The 22,451-nt window shown below is 32.3% G+C and overlaps 1 protein-coding gene across 6 annotated transcripts in view; it reads left to right on the forward strand.

The window, feature by feature from the left end:
• The window catches only part of SNX14 (sorting nexin 14), a 72,311-nt gene that overhangs the window by 21,119 nt on the left and 28,741 nt on the right, over nucleotides 1-22,451 (forward strand). For 4 of the 6 annotated variants that reach the window (XM_012748403.3, XM_020287026.2, XM_012748406.2 and 1 more), the window contains exons 7-17: nucleotides 265-349; nucleotides 5,130-5,286; nucleotides 6,589-6,664; nucleotides 7,372-7,416; nucleotides 7,523-7,603; nucleotides 7,700-7,814; nucleotides 13,634-13,789; nucleotides 14,135-14,259; nucleotides 14,766-14,824; nucleotides 17,385-17,411; nucleotides 19,161-19,293. In XM_012748403.3, the coding sequence (XP_012603857.1) occupies nucleotides 265-349; nucleotides 5,130-5,286; nucleotides 6,589-6,664; nucleotides 7,372-7,416; nucleotides 7,523-7,603; nucleotides 7,700-7,814; nucleotides 13,634-13,789; nucleotides 14,135-14,259; nucleotides 14,766-14,824; nucleotides 17,385-17,411; nucleotides 19,161-19,293 (1,059 nt within the window). The remainder of the gene's footprint in view (nucleotides 1-264; nucleotides 350-5,129; nucleotides 5,287-6,588; nucleotides 6,665-7,371; nucleotides 7,417-7,522; nucleotides 7,604-7,699; nucleotides 7,815-13,633; nucleotides 13,790-14,134; nucleotides 14,260-14,765; nucleotides 14,825-17,384; nucleotides 17,412-19,160; nucleotides 19,294-22,451) is intronic. The other 2 variants (XM_012748404.3, XM_076003128.1) reach the window with 1 other exon arrangement.

Consider the following 22,451-nt stretch of genomic DNA (forward strand, 5'->3'; position numbering starts at 1 on the left):
AGCCAGGAATAAAAATATCATTTTGTGGGGAAAAATTAGTATTTAGAGTGTGCATATTAAGATAAACTTTTAGTACTTTGTTAAAAAAAACTATCTAACTTAACAGTTGTATGATCTAAGAATATAAAGTATTTTAAGTTATATTTTTGAAAGATTCTGAATACTTCTAATTTTAAGATCCAATATCTTAATTATAGTGTTTTTGCCATTGTAACTTAGTAATAATTACTTCAAAAATTTTATTTTTATGTTGAATTTTTCTAGGTGGATATTCCATCTATTATAACCAAGAAATTATTAAAAGCAGCAATGAAGCATATAGAAGTGATAGTTAAAGCCAGACAGAAAGGTAATACAGTTTTTTACTACAATTTCAGTGATTTTGTTTTTATACATCACCTTTCACCTGAAATATCTGAGTACTGATACATTAACTGATATATTTACAAATGCTGTGAGAGTATGCTTTTAAACTGAATTCCCTTTCAGTAGTTTATTAATAATCATGTAAGTGTGAAAACACAAAAATCTTTGAAAATTAAATATAGTTAGTTAGCTTTTAGATATATTATTGATGGCTTATCTTTTTTTGAATGATAACCTATTTCTCTGAGGTATCTTTCATGTCTTTTCCCACTTTCTCCTTGTTGATTTCAAGTTTTGACCTATTTTAGCCCATCCTTTATATCACTACCTTGCTAATTTTACAGTATGACAATTTTCATGTTATTTCTCTACTAAAAAAATCTTAGTGACTCTGCTATAGCATACAGACTATATATATAAACCCTTTTTCTATGTAGTTACATATTTTGATATAGTCTTGTCTTTCATTATATATTATGCCTTAGCCAGGATGACCTATTTGCTATGTCTTACGTGTGCCGTGGCCGTTTTACTGTCATTATTTACAAATAACATATGTTTAGTAAATATTTTCTGATTGAATGAATGTGAAATCTTCATTTGAGACTTTTCTTACTCTAGATCAGGCGTCCTCAAACAATGGCCCAAAGGCCACATTACGGGTGTTTTGCCCGTTTGTTTTTTTACTTCAAAATAATATGTGTGCAGTGTGCATAGGAATTTGTTCATAGTTTTTTTAAAACTATAGTCTGGCCCTCTAACAGTCTGAGGGACAGTGAACTGGCCCCCTGTTTAAAAAGTTTGAGGACCCCTGCTCTAGATCAAACTAAAATGTTTCTTTGCAACAAAATTACTTCTATACTCTACACTTAGTTTTGTGCAAAACTGAGATTTTCCTTGTGTTTGTTTGCATTTGGAATTCTTTTTGTCATTGCTTTCTGAAGTATGTTCTGCAGAATACTACTGTACATAGATGACCATATGATCAGAAGAAATTTCATGGTCATATTTGTTGGTAATTACTATTGTATTCCCTGCCTGGAAATTCCCAGTAAGTACTGGCACACCAGAAGCTCTGAGTAGTCCTGCAGCAAAGAAATAGCTTTAACTTTAACCTAGGTGTCTCGAATTCATTTGACCATGGAACCATTTTTTTCTTCCCTCGTAATATCAACTAATAATCAGAGCATATTTTGGGAAATTATGCTATAGGTAGAATTGAAGTTAAATTAAATAAAATTATTAGTTTGCCCTTTGAGATGCATAATTCCTTAGATATGAAAAGCATTTCAAATTATATATTTAAAAGTTACTGTGTTCATCTTATAACAAGTAAAAATAATTTTACCTTCAACATAGTTAAAAAAAGAGCTTGAGTATATTTAACTTGTTGAATAAAAAAACTTTTAAAATAATAAATAAATAAAAATGATAATAAAACTTTTAAAATTATTGTCCTGTCAATGGCAAAAACACACTCGAAGTTAGTGTCTTTGGTGTAGTCACTTTGTAAAGGCTACTTTATTATCAGAAGAAAATATAGGAAAAGTTTTGTCTTATTAGTAGATTGTAAATTTAGAGTAATTTTAAGTTTACAGAAAAATTGAGTTTAAGTACACAGAGTTCTCATATACTCCCCCCTTTTTCTAGTATTTGCATCTTGCATTATTTGTTACATTTGTTATAATTGATGGAGCAATATTGATATGTTGTTATTAACTAAAGTCCATGGTTTACATTAGGTTTCACTCTTTGTGTTGTACATGCATTGTGAGTTTTGACAAATGTGCAATCATGTAGTCACCATTTCAGTAGCACACTGAATAGTTTCACCGCCCTAAAAGTCCCCCATGCTTCACCTATTCGTCCTTCCGAGAACCCCTGGCAATCACTGATCTTTTTACTGTCTCTACAGTTTTGACTTTTCCAGGATGTTTTATAGTTGGGATCATACAGTATGTTTTACTTATTTATTTATTTTTATTTTTTTGAGACAGAGTCTCGCTTTGCTGCCCAGGCTAGAGTGAGTGCCGTGGCGTTAGCCTAGCTCACAGCAACCTCAAACTCCTGGTTCCAAGTGATCCTGCTGCCTCAGCCTCCCGAGTAGCTGGGACTACAGGCATGTGCCACCATGCCTGGCTAATTTTTTTCTATATATATTAGTTGGCCAATTAATTTCTTTCTATTTATAGTAGAGATGGGGTCTCGCTCTTGCTCAGGCTGGTTTCGAACTCCTGACCTCGAGCAATCCACCTGCCTTGGCCTCCCAGAGTGCTAGGATTACAGGCGTGAGTGACCGTGCCTGGCCATACAGTATGTTTTAGTTTCTTTCACTTAGCAATATGCATTTTAGGCTCCTCTATGTCTTTTCGTGGTTTGATAACTCAATTTATTACTCAATTATATTCCGGTTTTATTAATAACATTGTAATTAATGAAATCCATAGAAGTAAAAGGCCAGAGAATAAGGAGGTCTCTAATTTTATCCTAAGATCCCAGTGTTCTAAATATTATGACAGTGAATTAGACAGACTTGTTAAAAATATTTTTTAATTTTAGATTTTTCATTTCTTTAATATATAAATTTATTTCATGAATTCTTTGGTTCCACAATTAAGCATAATTCAGGAAGTAAAGATTCATCTCTTCATACATTGTTATCCTTACTTTCTTGATGTTCTGTACTTAATCTGCCTCTTAAGAATAGATATTATATAGAAGTGTTCTGACTATGTAATTACTTCTATGTATGGCTCTTAGAAATGTTGAATATATATACACACAGTATAAGCATTGGCTTAATTTAAATTGAGAATGTTGAATATATATACACAGTATAAGCATTGGCTTAATTTAAATTCAGTAATGATTGTGTAGAAGGACCTTATTCCACTCTTGCAACCTGAAGATATCTCTCTGTCATAGATTCTGAGGACCTTTCTTTTTATGGTCTGAAAACCACCAACCAATTAGACATTAGATACTAGTGATTTGTGGGGATTAATCCATGCTCTATATTCCAGCATATCTATTTTGTTTATATTCCCAATTAAGGTGTCTCTCCCTCCCAACTTTTTAAAAATGTTTTGCCTGATCCCTTTACTTTCTTATCACCTAGAACTACAAAAATCTCTTACATTTGACAGTTGCTGAATAGATTCCAGTCCAGTGATTTAATTCATATATTATCTATAAATGGTTAATCACACCAAATACTATAATTATTACATATTTTACATGATGACTTTTCAGAGTTAATAACTATTTAATGGCCATTTACTGATGTAGATTCTGAGACTCAAAGGGATTATATCATTTGTTCAAAATCATATCAGTAAAGAAGTAGAGCTGGGAAGTTTAGCACAACTTAGTCTTCTGATTTTAAATGCCCATGGACATAAATTTCTAAAAGACCCGTGCCTTAAGTTCTTGGGGATAACAAAAGCTTGGCTAATAATTTAAAGTGTATTTCTTGTAAGGGTACAGATAGCCTTCATTATCTTAGTACTCACACTATTAGAATGCATATATTGACTTTTTTTGGGGGGGGGAGGGTGAACATACTTGGATTATCTTTCCATAAAAATAGAAGGAAATAGTCCTAAAGTAAATGCCACTGAATTAGGGTTAAGATTACCTACACAGACTCCATGATTTTAAAACTTGGTACAGAGTGCAGAAAGGGGAAAGCATGGCTTATCTTTCCACTTAGTCTTTTGAGATATAAAAAAGGAGAGAATACTGTTACTTTTAAGTTTTAAAATATTACTTTATTGCCTGGGCTTTTAAAAAACTTCCTGTTAAGGTAACTTTTACCATCAGTTAATATTTATTAAGGAATCTTCATTCATAGACTTCTACCTTATACAGTTTTATACTTGCGTTCTATGCTCTGGACAGAAGATCCAGAACTTAACTCAAGAAGCCAGTTTGTATATTTGCTTCAAAAGGTTACCTGGAGGGCATTTATTGAAACCTTAAAATCTGTACCCCCATAATATGCCAAAATAAAAAAATAAATAAAAGACAGAAAGGACAAAGATGAGTGAATCAGGCATTCTTCGAAGGGAATGTAATGGGCAAAGGCACGGGGGCAAGAATGAGCACGCTGTGAACAGGAGATGACAAGTAGCTCTGTATGACTGGAACAAAGTTTTAAGCACTCCTGAAGAATCATTCATGTGAAAAAAATATTTATGGATTCAACTATGTGTGCATACATGTGAACATCATCTTTCCTCAAATAAACTTTACTACTTACTGTAGAAAAAAAAAAAAAAGGTTACCTGGTTTATATTGTTGTGAAAGCAAGTGCAATTAAAGAAATTTGAGTAGAGTATTTTTGTTTTTTCAGAGGATGAACACGATGTAACGTTTGATAACAAAAGCTTATCCTAAAAGCTTGTCCTAAAAGATGTTTTCTACATTTTTTTCTACATTTTCTACATTTTTTTCCTACATTTTCTACATTTTTTTCCATCTTTTAAAAATCATTTGCTGTTATTTTATGTAATTTGTAAAGTGGAAACATGAATTTAAATTCTTGTTTGCGAGGGGAAAGGGGTCCATTTACTAATTTATTGCAGAATAAACAGAGAGGAATTTCTCTCTTTATAGTCTGTTCCTGAAAAATTTCCCCGTAGAATATGTATTGAAAAGGAATGTCTAGGTTAGATGCTGTCCTCTTTGTTAGTGGAAATGGCTGAAGTTATTTAATGTTACTTAACTTGTTTTAATACTTATTTTTAATCTCCATTTTGTAGTAAAAAATACAGAGTTTTTACAGCAAGCTGCGTTAGAAGAATATGGTCCAGAGCTTCATGTTGCTTTGAGAAGTCGAAGAGACGAATTACACTATTTAAGGAAACTTACTGAACTACTTTTTCCTTATATTTTGCCTCCTAAAGCAACAGACTGCAGGTATAAATATACTAGAAAATATCATAGTAGTATTTGTATACTGTGCCATATGTATGTTGCTATTTTTGATTATGATAGGAGTACACTAAAACTTGAGATTAGCCTATGATGTGAACAATTTTTCATTTGATAAAAGTAATTTATCAGGTCTTAAAATACCAATTTAGGTGCTAAGTATTTGTGGGGTGTTGTGTTACTTAGAATTTTTCTTGAAAACTGATCTTGGACATCAATGATAAATATGAATAAAATTAATTTTCTTATTTGAGATCATTATATTTTATTTTCTTGGTGTTCCTTTTTAAAGACATGTACATTATAACTGTTACAGATAGAAACACTTTGAATGAACTGTATAGACAAGTTTGAGTTTTAAGGTATTCAGCTGGGAAGAGTAATTGAGATCATCTAGTCTTTTCTCCCTTTTTCTGGCAGGAGCATATTTAGATCATTCCAAAAGTTTCTTTATTGCTCTTACTCTAATAGTCTTTAGAGGAGAAACCAGGGCTTATTTTTAGTGGTGTATTTTAAATATTACCTTATTTTAAGTTTTTATTTTGTTTAAAAATATGTTAATAATTTAATGAAAAGATTATTCTAGACTATTTTATAATATTAATTTACATATTATTAATATAGTTGTAAGGTAATTATGCTATTAAACATATTAGCCTTAAACTTTAATTTAAATATATATTAAACATTTTAAATCTTAGGAATTACTTTTTAATGTCTCTTAAGTCCCTCCTATTAAGGGAATTTTTTTTTTTTTGTCTTAAGTAGTATTACCTTTTAGCCAAGTAAGGATTCTAAGTCCTTGCTATTTAAAGTGTGCTCTATAAAGCAGTAGTCTGCATTTTAACTAGATCCTTAGGTAAGTCATATGTACTTGAAAGTGAAGAACTTGCTGGACATGGTGGCTAATACTTGTAATCCTATCACTTTGGGAGGCTGAGGCAGAAGGATTGTTTGAGCCCAGGAGATTGAGACCATCTTGAGCAACAAAGTGAGACCCTCTCTCTAAAATTACAAAAATTAACTAGGTGTGGTGGCATGGGCCTGTAGTCCCAGCTACTTAAGAGACTGAGGCAGGAGGATCACTTGAGCCCAGGAGTTGGAAGTTGCAGTGAGCTACAGTGATACTGCTGCACTCTAGCCTGGGCAAAAGGGCAAGACTTATCTCAGAAAAATAAAATAAGAAAGTTAAGAATGAATATAAATCATATATATATGTATGTATATGTATGTGTGTGGTATGTGTGTGTGTGTATATACAAATATACAATTATTGTCTTTTTCCAGATCCCTGACCTTACTTATAAGAGAGATCCTGTCTGGTTCTGTGTTCCTTCCTTCTTTGGATTTCCTAGCTGATCCAGTAAGATTTAAAATAATTTTTTTAATATTGTGGTAAAAATATACTTAACATGAAACTTACCATCTTAAATGTTTTTATGTGTACAATTCAGTGGTATTAAAGTACATTCATATTGTTGTACAACCATTACCACTACCCGTATCCAGAACTCTTACAAAAACTGAAACTCTATACCCGTTATGTAACAACTCATTGTTCCTCCCTCCTCTGCTAGCAACCACCATTCTGCTTTCTGTTTCCAAGCATTTGACTACTCTAGGTACCTCATATAAGTGGAATCAGACAGTATTTATCTTTTAGTGACTGGCTTATTTCACTTAGCATGATGTTCTCAAGGTTCATCTGTTTTTGTAGTCTGTGTCAGAATTTCCTTCCTTTTTAAAGCTGGGTATATTCCATTGTATGTATATACCACATTTTGCTTATCCATTTGATCCAATAAGATTTTGAAGAAACAGAAGTAATTTATAAACATTGTAAATGCCACAATCAGAATAGCTTTTATTTGCCCATTTTCACAAAGGTTAAGAACCTGCATTATAGATTTTTAAACTCTCTCTGTAACACATAAATACAGGTGCTTTGCCACTACTCCATTTTTTCCTTCATTTTTCTGGAAACTTTCATAATATGATAAAAGTCCTGAAAATTCTGGGCAGACTACAGTAATGGAATTATGTTGACCTGTGTTTATTATTTTCCATTAGGATACTGTGAATCATTTGCTTATCATCTTCATAGATGACAGCCCAGTGAGTATTGAACATATTAGAAAACACTTCAGATTGAGTTGTATTTTGATTCTATATGTCAAATCAAGTGGGAATATTACTGAGTTAATAATCTCTTTCTTTAAAGCCTGAAAAAGCAACTGAACCAGCTTCTCCTTTGGTTCCATTCTTGCAGAAATTTGCAGAACCTAGAAATAAAAAGCCATCTGTAAGTATTTTCAGCAATAACGTTATTTTTGATATAAACAATTTGAGAACACATTTATATAGCTTAAACATACTCTTTTTCCCATATTGTATTAAGGTGCTGAAGTTAGAACTGAAGCAAATCAGAGAGCAACAAGATCTTTTATTTCGCTTTATGAACTTTCTGAAACAAGAAGGAGCAGTGCATGTGTTGCAGTTTTGTCTGACTGTGGGTGAGGCTTACCTGTGTATTTTATGAAAGTAATTTTTAAACTTTTTAATGTAATTGAATATTTAAATCAGATCTGATGTTGCAGTAGCCATCTTTCAGTGTACTAAATTTCATTTACTAGATATTCTAAGAGCACCTGTGAGTTTTTCTCAAGTGCCCACTCCTTTCCACATTGGAATATATAATCATTGACTTTAGTAGTAGAAAAAAATTCTAAAAATTCAATATAATGAAATTATGGTTCATGGCTCATGCCTGTAATCCAAGTGCTTGGGAGGCTGAGGAGGGAGGTTCATTTGAGCCCAAGAGTTCGAGACCATCCTGGGCAATAGAGTGAGACCCTATCTCTACAAAAAATAGAAAAATGATTAGTTGGGCATGGCGGTGTGTGCCTGCAGTCCTAGCTACTTGGAGCCTGAGCCTGGAGGACTAAGCTCAGAAATTTGAGATACAGTGAGCTATAATTGTGCCACTGCACTCTAGCCTGGACAATAGAGCAAGATCTTGTCTCTTTTTAAAAAAGAAAAAGAAAACTGTTAAAGACTTTAATCAGTAGCCCATGTCAATATTTTGTCACAGTCTTTGTTAAGGATTATTTTGATTAAATCATCAAGTACAAAAATGCTTCATTTTGATTATATGCTCCATAGCATTGCAGATTATTAGATTTATAAAAACTTCATGGGTGATCTATGAAAAGATTAGTTTTAATGCATCTAATTCCTTTTTTGATAATACTTTTTAAAGATTGAGGTATAATTTATACAGTGAAACTCATAGAATTTAAATGTATAGTTTGATCAGTTTTACACATGTGTATATTCATGTAACATACATTTCTATCAGCCCAGAAAGTTCGATTAGGGTCCTTCCTAAAGAGATCCACACCTGGCCCTACTCTTGTCAAAGTAGTCATTGGTAATTTCTCTCACCACAGTTTCTCAGTAATTTCTCTCACCACAGTTTAGTTGTGCCTGTACAATTTTCTCATATAAATGGAATCACATATAACATATGTACTCTTTTGTGGCTGGCTTCATTCATTCAGGATAATGCTTTTTAAGATTCATCCATGTTGTAAAAATCAGTAGTTTGTTTTCATTGCTGAGTGATAGTCTATTGTATGAATATACTTCAGTTTCATTATCCATTCTCCTTGTAGATGGGTATCTGGACTGCTTCCACTTTGGGGCTATTTTGAATAAAGCTGCTATGAACATTCTTGTGCAGAGCTTTCGGTGGGCATGTGTTTAATAACTGTATGTAGAATTGCTAGGTCACAGTGTTAGTGTATGTCTAATTTTATAAGAAAGGGCTAAATGTTTTCCAAAGTTGTTGTACTATTTTACTATATGTATGAGAGTTCTGGTTGCTTCATATCTTTACCAAAATTTGGTGGTATTTATCTTTTTAATTTTAGCCATTTCAGTGGGTGTATTGTGATATCTGGCCATTTGAATATCTTTCTGTGGAACTACTTAAGTGTTTGGCCAATTTTTTAATTGAATTGTTTTTCTTTTTGTCATTAATTTATAGGTGTTCTGCAAATATTCTGGATACAAGTCTTTTGTCAGATATATGTATTACGAGTATTTTTTTTCTGGACTGTGGTTGGTCTTTTCATTTTCTGAAGTGTCTTTTAATGAGCATAACTTTTTAACTTTGGTGAAATCCAATATATCAGTGTTTAGTTTTATGGTTAGTACTTCCTGTGACTTCCATAAGAAATCTTTGCCTAAGTCAAGATGATATTCTTCTGTGTTTTTCTCTATATGTATTATACTTTTAGATTTATATGTAGATCTGTGTTCTATCTTGAGATAATTGTGTTAGGTAGGGGTGGAGGTTCATTTTTTTTACTGTATGGATAGATGACTGGTTTTTCTAGTACCCATTTTTTGAAGAGACATTTCTTTTACTTCTTCAATTACTTTGGCATCTTTGTAAAATCATTTGACCATGTATGTTTAGGTCTATTTCTGAATTCTGTTCTTTCCTGTTTATCCATATTTTCATTTAGTCAATACCACAGTCCTGATTACTTTGGCTATATATTATATTAAGTTATAGAATCAGGTGGTCTAAGGCTTTGTACTTTGTTCTTTGTCAGATCATTTTGGCTATTCTAGGTTCTTTATATTTCTATATAAATTTTAGGATCAAGTTTCCAATTTACACACACATACATAGACATACACACATACACATAAACAACCTGCTTGGATTTTTTTGATTGGAATTGCATTGAATCTGTAGATCAACTTAGAGAGTAATTGACATCTCAACAGCATTTAGGTTTCTGATGAAAGAACATGATATATGTATTTTTCCATTTATTTCAGTCTTAATTTCTTTCCACAGTGTCTTATAGTTTTCAGTGTTGGTCTTTATGTTTTTGGATATATTTGCACATGATGTTTAAAATAATTTTTCAAATTGTTGCTAATATACAGAAATTGAATTGGTGTTTTGCATATTAACTTTGTGTCCTGTGATATTACTAAATTTACTTACTAGTTCTAGTAGTTTCTTTGTAGATTTCCTTAGAATTTTCTATATACACATCATCTGCAAATATGCAATTTTACTTTTTTCCTTATAATGGAAATGCCTTTTTATTTTTATTTGTTTTTTCCCTATTGCAATAGCTAGGACCTTCACTACAATGTTGAAGTGGTAAGAGCTGACAGCCTTGCTATGATCCTGATCTTAGGAAGAAATTATTTATATAAGTCTGGGTTTTTTATAGGTTTCCTTGATCAGATTCAGAGTTTCCTTCTGTTCCTATTTTGAGAGTTTTTATCATGAATGGATATTGAATTTTTTTTTTTTTAGTGATTTTACCATATCACAGCAAGCTGCTTTATTATCAAGTTATTCCTAATGTTCCCTCATTATGAAGCTATAGTAATGTCCAATGTCAATTGGTGATTTGTATTTTCTTTTTTTAATCTATGTTGCTACAGTTTTATGAAATTTATTAACATTTTTGATTTGTCGATTTTCTGCTTTTTTAATTATTTTCTTCTATTTGAAGTTTAGTTTGCACTGTTTCTAGTTTCTTAAGGTTAGAGCATAAATGATTAATTTGTATACCTTCTTTTGCAACATAGGCATTTAAAATTATAAATTTAGTTCTTCTATGGATTATTATAGTTAAATTTTGATATATTTGTGTTTTTGATTATTCAGTTTGAAATAATTTTAAATTTTCCTTTGGTTTACTTTTTAACCGTTGGATTATTTTGAAATGTATTGTTCAATTTTTAAACAATACACTTGGGGATTTAATGCTTTTCTGATCAGACAACATATTCTGTATGATTTCATTCCATTTAATTTTATTGAAACTTATTTTATGGCCGATCTATATAGTTTGTCTTAATGAATGTTCTTTGTGTATGTGAGAAGAGTCACTGTCTGTTGTGTTCTGCTGGATAGTGTTCTATGTTAAATTGATAGTGTTGTTCAGATATTTGGTATTCTTTCTGATTTTTTTTAATGGATTTACTATTTCTCTTTAGTTTCGTTAATTTGTTTCTTATGTTTTGAACTTTATTACTAGCTGCAGACACATTTAAGATTATTATATCTTCTTTATGAATTTACCCTTTTATCATTATAATATGTTCCTCTTTATCTCCAGTAATTGTCTGTCTTGAAGTCTACTTTGTCTGATTTAAATATAGCTACACCATCTTTCTTTATACTTAGGTTTGCATCTTTTAACCAGCATGTAGTTGATCTTGCTTTTAAAATAAATATTAACTACTTCGGAACCACGCTCACTGGCGCAAAACCTTGCCCACAGATGGCACTCATAGTCTGCATGGTAGTTTGTGTTGTGCATTGACGACAAATCCATTTTGCTCTTGTGTGATGAGGAAAGCTTTAAAGCACTGAAAGCTTGTTTTACTTTACAGGCAGCTTTAGGAAAATAACTATAATAACTCCTACTAAAGACTTGTTAAAAGGTCACAGATTCGTAGTAAGTTATTAGCTGAATGTGTACACTGCAACTGCAGAGATAAAAGTAAAAGCTTTTGGCTGTCGACTAAAGTCGAGGCTCAGCTGTGCGCCTTCATATCATGGCTGTTGGCTAAAGTTGATGCTCGGCTGTGAGCGTTCATCTGTGGCTGACAACTATAGTCAACGCTGGTACTGAAGTGGTTTAATGCCAGGCCCAGTGGCTCATGCCTATAATCCTAGCACTTTGGGAAGCTGAGGAGGGAGGATTGCTTGAGGCCAGGAGTTCAAGACCAGCCTGGGTAACATAGCAAGACCCTTGCTATAAAATAAAAAATATTAGCTGAGTATAGTGTTATGTGCCTATAGTCCTAGCCACTTGGGAGGCTGGTAGGAAGATTGCTTGAGCCTATGAGTTGGAGGTTGCAGTGAGCTATGATGATGCTACTGCATTCTAGCCTGGGTGACACAGTGAGACTCTGTCTCAAAAAAAAAAAAAAAAGAATTCTAGGTTGATAGTTTTGGTTTTTTTTTTTTTTTTTCCCCCAGGGCTTTAAGGTCATTTTTTTTTATTGTTTTCTGCAAGTGCCATTGTTCCTAATGAGAAATCAGTTTCAAATCCATGTTTGTTCCATGTAGTGTGTCCCTGATTGCTTTTGCTGTTTTCTCTTTGAGTTTTCAGCAATTTGACTGTAATATGTAGTTTTCTATTTATTCTGCTTGGATTTTGCTAAGATTCTTGGATATTTGGGTTGATGTGTTTCATCAATTTTGAAAATTCCTGGCCATCTCTTCAAGTATTATGTCCCATTTTCTTACTCTTTTCCTTTTGGAATTCCAGTTATATGCATGTTAAGTCATGAGGGACTGAAATTATATGTTTTGTACCACAGTTTTTATATGCTCTGTTCCAGTTTTTATTAAACTCTTTTTTTCTCTCTTTTTGTTTTTCAGTTTGAATAATTAAGAATTAAGGGGTAAACTCCTGATTAATACCTCTTAGAATAATAAAAAGCAGTCAGTATTTAAAAAGCAGTCAATATTTTGGCTATCCTAATGCTGCCATCTCTCATTTTAGAAAAAAAATAGTGTCAAACTCTCCACCACTAGCCTGCAGCTTCCATGATAGAGAGAAATATTGTTTAAAAGCATTGTTTTCATTTTATTTTTATTTAGTAAATTAAATTTAAAAATATTAAACACCTTTTGGTATAAGATATAATCCAATATGTTCTTTAAAGAAACTATTGAAAATGTGTTTACTGTTTTAAAGTTTAGCAAATTTATATTGCTATGTATGTATTCAGATATATTAACATGTAGGAATTGGTCCACTGGCTAGGCGCAGTGGCTCATGCCTGTAATCCTAGCACTCTGGGAGGCTGAGGTGGGTGGATCGCTCAAGGTCAGGAGTTCAAAACCAGCCTGAGCAAGAGTGAGACCCCATCTCTACTGAAAAATAGAAAGAAATTAATTGGCCAACTAGAAATATATAGAAAAAATTAGCCGGGCATGTGGTGCATGCCTTGTAGTCCCAGCTACTTGGGAGGCTGAGGCAGAAGGATCACTTGAGCCCAGGAGTTGGAGGTTGCTGTGAGCTAGGCTGATGCCACGGCACTCTAGCCCGGGCAACAGAGTGAGACTCTTCTGTTTCAAAAAAAAAAGACTTGGTCCACTGTTTCTCTGTTATTAGAGTGGTTATTTTACTCTCACATACTTTTTAAAATTTAAAATGAATTAGATTACTTCTAATTGCTGCCTTAATATTGGCTACAGTTAGAAAGGAAATATAAGGTTTTCTTTAATAGCTTTATATTAAAATAATTTTTTTTTATTCTTTCCCTCATTTGTTAGAGGAATTTAATGATAGAATTTTGCGACCAGAGTTATCAAATGATGAAATGCTATCTCTTCATGAAGAGTTGCAGAAGATTTATAAAACATACTGTTTGGATGAAAGTATTGACAAAATTAGATTTGATCCCTTCATTGTAGAAGAGATTCAGAGAAGTAAGTCAAAGATGATGAGATTGAATTCTTTAGCTCTTGTATAGTTTTCAAAGAGTTTTCCCTTGAATTCTCTATTATTGCAATAGCTGTGAGGTACATGGGCAATTGTTATATTTTTTTACTAATGAGATGAAAGCTTTGAGGAAACAACGTATTCACAGTTGACATAACTGATATTTGTCAGAACTGGAGCTTGGTTCTAATTTCTCATTCTGGTGTATTTCTTAAAGTGGAGTTTCTGTAAAACATAGTTTTAGGATTTTATGCTCTTTCACTATAGTGAATTTTAAAACAATGTATATATGCTATTTATAAATAATTTCTACAATAGAATTTTTTTAATAGTTGCTGAAGGCCCATACATTGATGTTGTGAAACTTCAGACTATGAGATGTCTTTTTGAAGCATATGAACATGTTCTCTCTCTCTTGGAGAATGTATTTACCCCTATGTTCTGCCACAGTGATGAGGTAAGTCAAAATATTAACCTTATTTGAGGACTTTTATACAGAATTTAATAGTGGCTCTGATATTATTAGATGAGTGATTCAAATAACAACACAAAAAAAAATAAAACAAGATTAAGAAAGCAAATGCTCTTTTCTACTGTATAGTTTAATGGAGATTAGAAGTTATTTGTAAAAACAAGTCTCTATACCAAAACCATGTTTGTGTTTATGTGAGTATGTGGATCGGGACCACATTGGTCTGCCTGATTTGCCATATGCCTGAGTGGCTTTGTAGCACTGCAGTGATGCAGAAACCCCATTCCTTTTATATACACATTATTTATTGACCTGTGGAAATCATCTCCATTTGTGTTATTTTCATCCTTACCCTATTTGACTGTGGTTGTATTCACTTGATTTAAATGCTTTTTGAAAAAATTGCAAATTGCAAAGCAGTAAGGTAAAGTTGTATGTTTCAATGTCAAATATTAATTTAATAAACTATAACTAGTGTTCATTTTTTGAAGTATTTCAGACAACTCCTAAGAGGTGCAGAATCACCAACACGCAATTCAAAATTCAACAGGTAGGTTGTATATTTTGTTTGATCTTGCTGATGCTTATCATTCTGTGATAGCATCATTGTCTTTATTAGCTATTTTAAGGACTGAATGCATATGCAAAATTCATAGGTAACTCGAATTTTAGACAGTAGGTTTTTTTTTCCCCCAGAGGAAACTTTTTGTTAGAGTGCTTACTGGGTATAAAAGTAGTGAGATTTTTCTCCTTGTCCTTTCTGGCTCTCTGGAAATGTAAGTGTGAAGTTAAATAACCTAAAGAAAAGTAACAGAAGAGAGAAGCATTATCCATCTATAAACTGGATTATAAATTATATAATTAATCTTCTGATTAATATATATTCAATATAACATTATAAAAAACATTATATTCAATATAACATTATAAAAAACAAGTTTTTATAATGTTATATTGAATATATACAAAATTGACACAGACATCAAATGTATAATTCGACAAAATAGATATTCACATTGTTATTAACACCTTCCAGTTTGAGCAAGTGTCTAATATATATATATATATATAAATTGGAGATGTGGTAGAAAGAGAGAAATAGGTAAATCAAAAAATGGGGCAGATTTTAGATAGATAGTACAAGGAAAAATGTGAGAACCTTAGCCATGGGGAGAATATATTGCATTTTTTTGGCATAACAAAGTGTTACAGGAATAGATTGGAATTTATTTTTTTTTTGAGACTCTTACTCTCTCACTCCACCTAGAGTGCAGTGGCATCATCCTAGCTCAGTGCAACTTCAAACTAACTCCTGGGTTCAAGTGATCCTCCTGCCTCAGCCTCCTGAGTAGCTGGGGCTCTAGGTACATGCTACTGCACCTGGCCAATTTTTTTTCTTTTTTTAATAGAAATGGGGTCTTGCTCTTGCTCAGGCTGATCTCGAAACTCCTAATCTCAAGTGATCCTCCCACTTTAGCCACCCAGAGTGCTAGGATTACAGGCATGAGCTGCCTGGCCTGAATATTTTTGAATGTTGAATATTCTTACATAATGCCTCATATGCATGTAATAATTTTTCTGAAAGATGGAAAAAATCTTTATGATTTTTTGTGAAAATATTCCTTTGGCCTTTCCCAGGAATTTGTTATTGCTGTGAAACATAAACTTTAACAGAAATCATATCCATGCTATTTAAAATAGCATTCTTTGCTCAGCCACACACCTCTTCTTTCATTTGAATACTTCTTAAAGAACTTTTATCGTATTTCCCAGCATACTTGAGAAGCAGCTGGAATTTATCCTTGTTTATAGACTTAGGATGTTTGGAGTCTCATGCCAGGATATTGAGCTTAATGAAACGTCTATATAGGACCATTTAAAGGGAAGTTCTGTGATCTCAGAAGCCTGCTTAGTAGCTCAATCTAAGTCAGGTCATAACTTCAAAGATGGAAAGTTTTCTGTGCCACTTTAAGAACACCTGATTGTCTTCAGCATATTAAGGCACTAATTTTGTTGGCTTTAAAATATAAGAAAGACAAGAAGGAAATGTGGGTTCTTCTCATTCTGGGTACTGATTATGACTTTCTAAACTATGTTTTTCTTTATGTTGATCTGATTTTAGCATTAACTAACAGTCTTGGACTTTGCTTCTGTGATACTAAATCATTCATTTACCTATATAGAATAAGTGAAAGAATTTCTTAACATTCTTTCACTGGAAATTTAGAGTACCTTTGCTAATTTGCTGTTAAGTGACTTAAAATATATAAAATATTTATTTATTCATATATTTTATGTCTACTTTGTATTTGTATTTTTAAAATAAAATTTTAATGCATATTATTTATCTTGTTCTCTGTTTCATTATGTACCTAATGCATAACTTTTGTTTTTTAATATTTAGGGATCTTTTGTTAATTTTGCTTCTTAGCTTAAAACCTACTTTTTAAAATAAGTTAAAAATACGTGAAGCATAGGCCGGGCACAGTGGCTCCCCCTGTAATCCTAGCACTTTGGGAGGTGGGGGCAGGAGGATTGCTTAAGGCCAGGAGTTTGAGGTTGTAGTGAACGAGGCTGATGCCGTGGCACTCTACTCCAGGCAACAGAGTGAGACTCTGTCTCAAACAAAAACAAAAACAAAAACAAAAAACCCAAAAAGACATGTGAAGCATGAATGATTGTATCTAACAAGGACATGAATTCCATGTTGGAAAATATGGGTTTGTTTTTTGTGCCAAGTTTTTGGTGGCTTAGTCTCTGCATACTTTCCACTGTGTCAAACAAATGGTATGCCTAAAGACTAAAAAAGACAGAATTATTTCCTGATTTTTTGAATTTTTAACAACTTTTTTGTAATAATGTAGACTTAATACCTTCAAATACAAAAACAGCCATGTGTTTCTCTTACATTTATCATGTTATTCTTAAGGATTTCTTCTCTTTGCAAAGGTGAATTCTTAAGGATTTCTTCTCTTTGCAAAGGTGAATGCTATCCTGTGTAACTTTTAAAGCTTTTAAATTTTGTTTTGTGTTCTAAAGTGAAATTTGTTTAATATCTGGGCTTTCTCTCTTTCTTCTCCTTACATAACTTCACATATCTGTTATTGCAGAGGTAGCCTAAGTTTGGATGATTTTCGGTAAGTCTTAAGCATGTGATTCTTTTCAGTATTATCTGTTTAAATTCAGAAAGTACATTCCAAATAACTTAATTACAACTAAAAAGGGAAAGAATGAAATACTGTGGTTTTACTGCCTTTGTATCAGTTATTTAGGATAATTTTTTAAAGTGAATTTCTTCTTTGATTCTAAATATCTCATTTTTGAAATAGCATGGTATATTCCATCATAAAATAAGAATATCCTGATACTTTTAAGATGTTTTCATTATGTATTTTGTCAGTATCTTACGTTTCAAGGCTGTTGACTAATTTTTATTGTTTTCGATTTTGCTAAATTATTTTTAGAATTTTTTATGTTTAAAGAGCTTTTTTTTTCCCTTAAGAAGTATAATGATGTTTCTGTATTTCTGGGCATAATCACAAGTGAGATACTTTTTAAATGTTATATTTCAAAAATCCTAATTATTTTATAATCTCTAGGTTCTAAAGACTATAATTATCTAGATTCTAGAGATTTTTTCGTAATATTTTGTCAACATTTTGATATTTGTCTTTAGAAACATTTCTTCTATCAGGCCTGTGTCTATAATTGTGGATTTTTTATAAAACACTAATTATGTACTTGTTTAGATAATATAAAGTAGTTTAAATACCCTTTTTACTACTTACTACTTAGTGTTTTTTCAGTTTTAGAATAAGTTTGATTGTTTCTCGGACATATGTAAAATACACGTCACTATACAGTTGGTATATGTGAAACTTGATCAGTTTATTCTGTAATTGTATTACATCAGTAGATAACTTAAATTTTGCTTATAGGAATAATAGCTATACGTTAAGTAAAGCATTGAAAATAAACTTGCTCAGATTTTAAAATAACCATTTTTATTTGGGTATCTGTTTTAACAGTAGTATTGCATTGTGAACATGAGTTTTAAATTGGATAAAAGTTACAGTTTTATTTGCTGAAACATCGAGCAGTAGCCTCTAGTGGAGGAAATTTTCACTATTTTTAACTTTTCAATTTTGTTGTTTTTCAGCTGTTTCGGCTTTTAGAAATTCACTTTTGAAAAAAATTGCAAAACTAACATTTAATATTTATGATAGAGCAAGCTGCTTCCTTGGGCAACATTTGCTTTTATCCTTATATTCATTGCCAACTCTTCCCTTTGGCATTTTATCTTTTCTTTTTATTACTTTGAAGTTAAATAAGATACATTTTATACCTCAATCCTATTTTGAATATTTATATAATTATAAAATTGAATTTTTCTTAAACCTTTGTAAGTTACAAAAGAAAATTTTTTTTGTTTCGATGTGAAAATGAAGTACTGAGAAGGTCAGAGTTATTTATATATTTTTTGCTTTATTTTATAAGTACAGTTTTTCTAAATGGATATTCTGTTTTGAACAGATCTTACACATTTTTGTATGTTATTTCAAAGTATGGCAATATAAACTTTATACCACTAGGGAGATTTCATCTTTTAAAAATTTTAGTTCAGTTAATGTTTCAAAGTTTGTAGTAGGTAAATTTCAAATATTTATTAATATTGTTTATTCGTCCCCCAAATTTGAACTTAAAATGTTTTTTTGGCTTCTGAAATGTTGATACTTAATGTATGCCTGAAACTCCAAAAATTATGTTAGCCATATTGTTAGTTTATCATTTTCAAAACTATTTTTCTTTTTATTAAGATTGTTTATAGTAAATAGACTATTGTGGTAATTTGCTATGTACTTGATACATTTTTGTTTAATATTTAGGAGCACACAGAAAAGAGGAGAATCATTTGGAATCAGCAGAATAGGTAGCAAAATTAAAGGAGTATTTAAGAGTACCACAATGGAGGGAGCTATGTTGCCTAATTATGGGTTAGCTGAAGGTGAAGATGATTTTGTAAGTAAAAATTCTTCAATTTGATTTACATATAATTTCAGATTTACTATAGCATAAAAAATTAGATATGCTCACTTGTTATTTTTCCATTCTTTATCTGTTTCTTCAGACTTTATCTTTCTCATTCTTTCGTTAGTGGTTATAATGTCATGGTGCTAATCTGATTCTTAAAATTTCTGAGTACTACATTATTGCTTAATAAGGCAGAGTGGTTCCTGTAAAGCTGAGATACTTCTAGCAGTCAAACAATTTACCGCCTTTGGTTAGGTTTCGGATTCTGATGTTATCCCTTTCCCACGCTATACTTCGGGTATACAGAGTTGTTAATAGATGCCCTAACCTTTGCTGTGGAACAACAGCATTGGCATTACCTGGGAGCTTGTATTACTATAGAATCTCAGGCCCCATCCTAGACTTACTGAATCCATTTGCATTATAACAAAGTCTCCAGTTGATTTATATGCACATTTCACTTACCACGCTATTTTATTTCTTTGTACCTTTACACATGTTGCTCTGCTTGAAATGCCTTTCCTTCCTCATTTACCTAGAAAATACATATTTATCTTTTAAAACTCTGCTGCTCCCCATAAACCCTTACCTAAGTCCCAAGTAGAACTGAACATTTCTTCTTTTTGTGTACCTGTTATATGTTATAGCATGTACCATCATGTATTTGAAATTATATGTTTATGATAGTCTCCCCTATGATAGTCACATAAAGGCAGATATTGTCTCATTTGTACTTTTCATTTGTTCAATAGATCTTCTTGAATCTTATCTTGGATCCTCATTTTGCCTTTTAATAACTATGGGCACTGGGGATAAGAAGATGATCAAGACATAGATGTTGTCCTTAAGAAATTCACTAACCTGGGTATAAAAGGGATGAATATTAATAGTACTGATTGGATTGACAGTGACCAAGTAGAAGGAGAGGTGGGGAGAAAGAGTAAATAAACCCCTTTCTTCCTTTTACCTCTTCCTTTTGACTACACTGTCCCATTGTACTGATGAATTATTAAGGAGGTTCACTGATACTTTGTGATACTTTAAATGGAAGAAAATCTATTTAAGCCCTTTTTTGATAATAAAAATATAGCATTTTTTTTTCTTTTGATGCCCTTACTTTTCCTTAAAAGTCTGGGTAGAAAAAAGACAGTAGATCAAAGAAAGGAGCCTTTTTCAAAATAATGTTTTTCTAATTTTAGGCATATTCTCAATTTTATTTTCTTGTTAGTAGAGATCTCAATTTTTAATAATATAGAAAAGTAGAAAAAAATTTTAAATAGCACTCATAATCCTATCACCCAATAACCACTTCTATTATAAGTACTTACCCATGTTATTATGAACTTTTTTTTTTTTTTTTTTTTTTTTTTTTTTGAGACAGAGTCTCGCTTTGTTGCCCAGGCTAGAGTGAGTGCTGTGGCGTCAGCCTAGCTCACAGCAACCTCAAACTCCTGGCTCAAGCAATCCTCCTGCCTCAGCCTCCCAAGTAGCTGGGACTACAGGCATTCGCCACCATGCCCGGCTAATTTTTTATATATATTAGTTGGCCAATTAATTTCTTTCTATTTATAGTAGAGACGGGGTCTCACTCTTGCTCAGGCTGGTTTCGAACTCCTGACCTCGAGCAATCCGCCCGCCTCGGCCTCCCAGAGTGCTAGGATTACAGGCGTGAGCCACCGCGCCCGGCCTATTATGAACTTTTAAAACTTGATTTTTCTGGAGGAAGATGTACTTTTTATTTTTTGCCTTCCTTGATTGCTTGACATACAAGTTACACTTTTCTTTCAGGAATAGCAGGGTATGTTTAAAAAGTGAGGGATTTCATTCTGTTTTGTGGTGGCCCAATGAAGAAGGAAATTCTTGACTGGAAATAAAGATAACAATAACAGAAAGTAGGAGAAGCAGACAAACTAATCCATAATCCAGCTCTCAGAAGAGAAGGCAGGGGTAGTAGGATACTGACTAAGATAGAGCCACTTAGGATTTAGAACGCACTTAGTTACTCCTAATCTGTGGGACCTCGGAGAATGTTCTTTGTGTGTGTAGGAAGTTGAGGGGAGAGAAGTTGACAGTCTCACTGCCAGGGATAAAGTGGTTTGCAATCTTCAATTAGGACCTGGGATACATTATTTTTTAGAAACATCGTTGTGACCATTTGTCAGCAATGCCTACTTGCTGTGTGATCTTGGTCAAGTAGCTTTATTTTATTGTGATTTGGTTTTCTCACCTGTGAAATGGAGATAATAGTATCTATCTTATATAAGGATGTTGTGAGGAGGATTAAACAATATGTATGAAGCACTAAGAATAGTGCCTTGCACATAGTAAGTACTGTAAGTACTACGCAGTATTGTAATACCATCGATTCTTGTAACTATATGAATGCAAGTTTGGATTAAATAAGCATATGGCTGGCCTGAGAATCAAAGCCTAGTATGTAAGATTGGGTTGGTCTGTCTGAAAATGCATTTCTATCGAAGTTCAGAACTAATTAACAAATAAACTTCTAGAATATAATATGCTCATTGGTAGGTTGGCAGTTACCTCCATGTAGGAAAAGATAATAATAAGAAACATTAACATTTCTTAAGGAAATAGGGGGACACCTTGTCTTTTAGCTCTGCCGTCCTTAATCCCCATCCTCTTGGTAGAGAGAGCATCTCTTTGAAAACAAAAAAGTACTTCATTTTGCTTTATTAACATTTTGATTACAGTATTTACTTAGTTTCAAATAACATAAAGGAAGCTCTGAAAATTCTTAACAGAAATATTACCCTAGAGATTTTACATTAGACTTTATAGATATAAACATCATTTCAGTGGTAACCATAGAAAATTGCAAAATGTTGTCCTTTATTTTTCATCGATATTTTTATGTTGCTAAGAATTTTGATCTCCCATTTTGTTTCCTAGATTGATTTGGAGGGGCTTGTTTTTATTTAAGAATATCTCAGTTTTTGGCTTTTAGTCAGTTTATTAAACATTTTGTGATCTCCCTCTCCTCAGAAGCCAGATCCATTAACAAAAATATGGTTGTAATAACCATGGAAAATGCTGCCTTGAACCTCAGGTTCTAAGCAGTGGAGTGGACATTTCCCTCACATATTTCTGTTTTCTTCCAAGTTTATAAGGAGATAACCTTGTCC

The sequence above is a fragment of the Microcebus murinus genome, chromosome 5 (assembly GCF_040939455.1).
Source record: "Microcebus murinus isolate Inina chromosome 5, M.murinus_Inina_mat1.0, whole genome shotgun sequence".
Taxonomy (NCBI): domain Eukaryota; kingdom Metazoa; phylum Chordata; class Mammalia; order Primates; family Cheirogaleidae; genus Microcebus; species Microcebus murinus.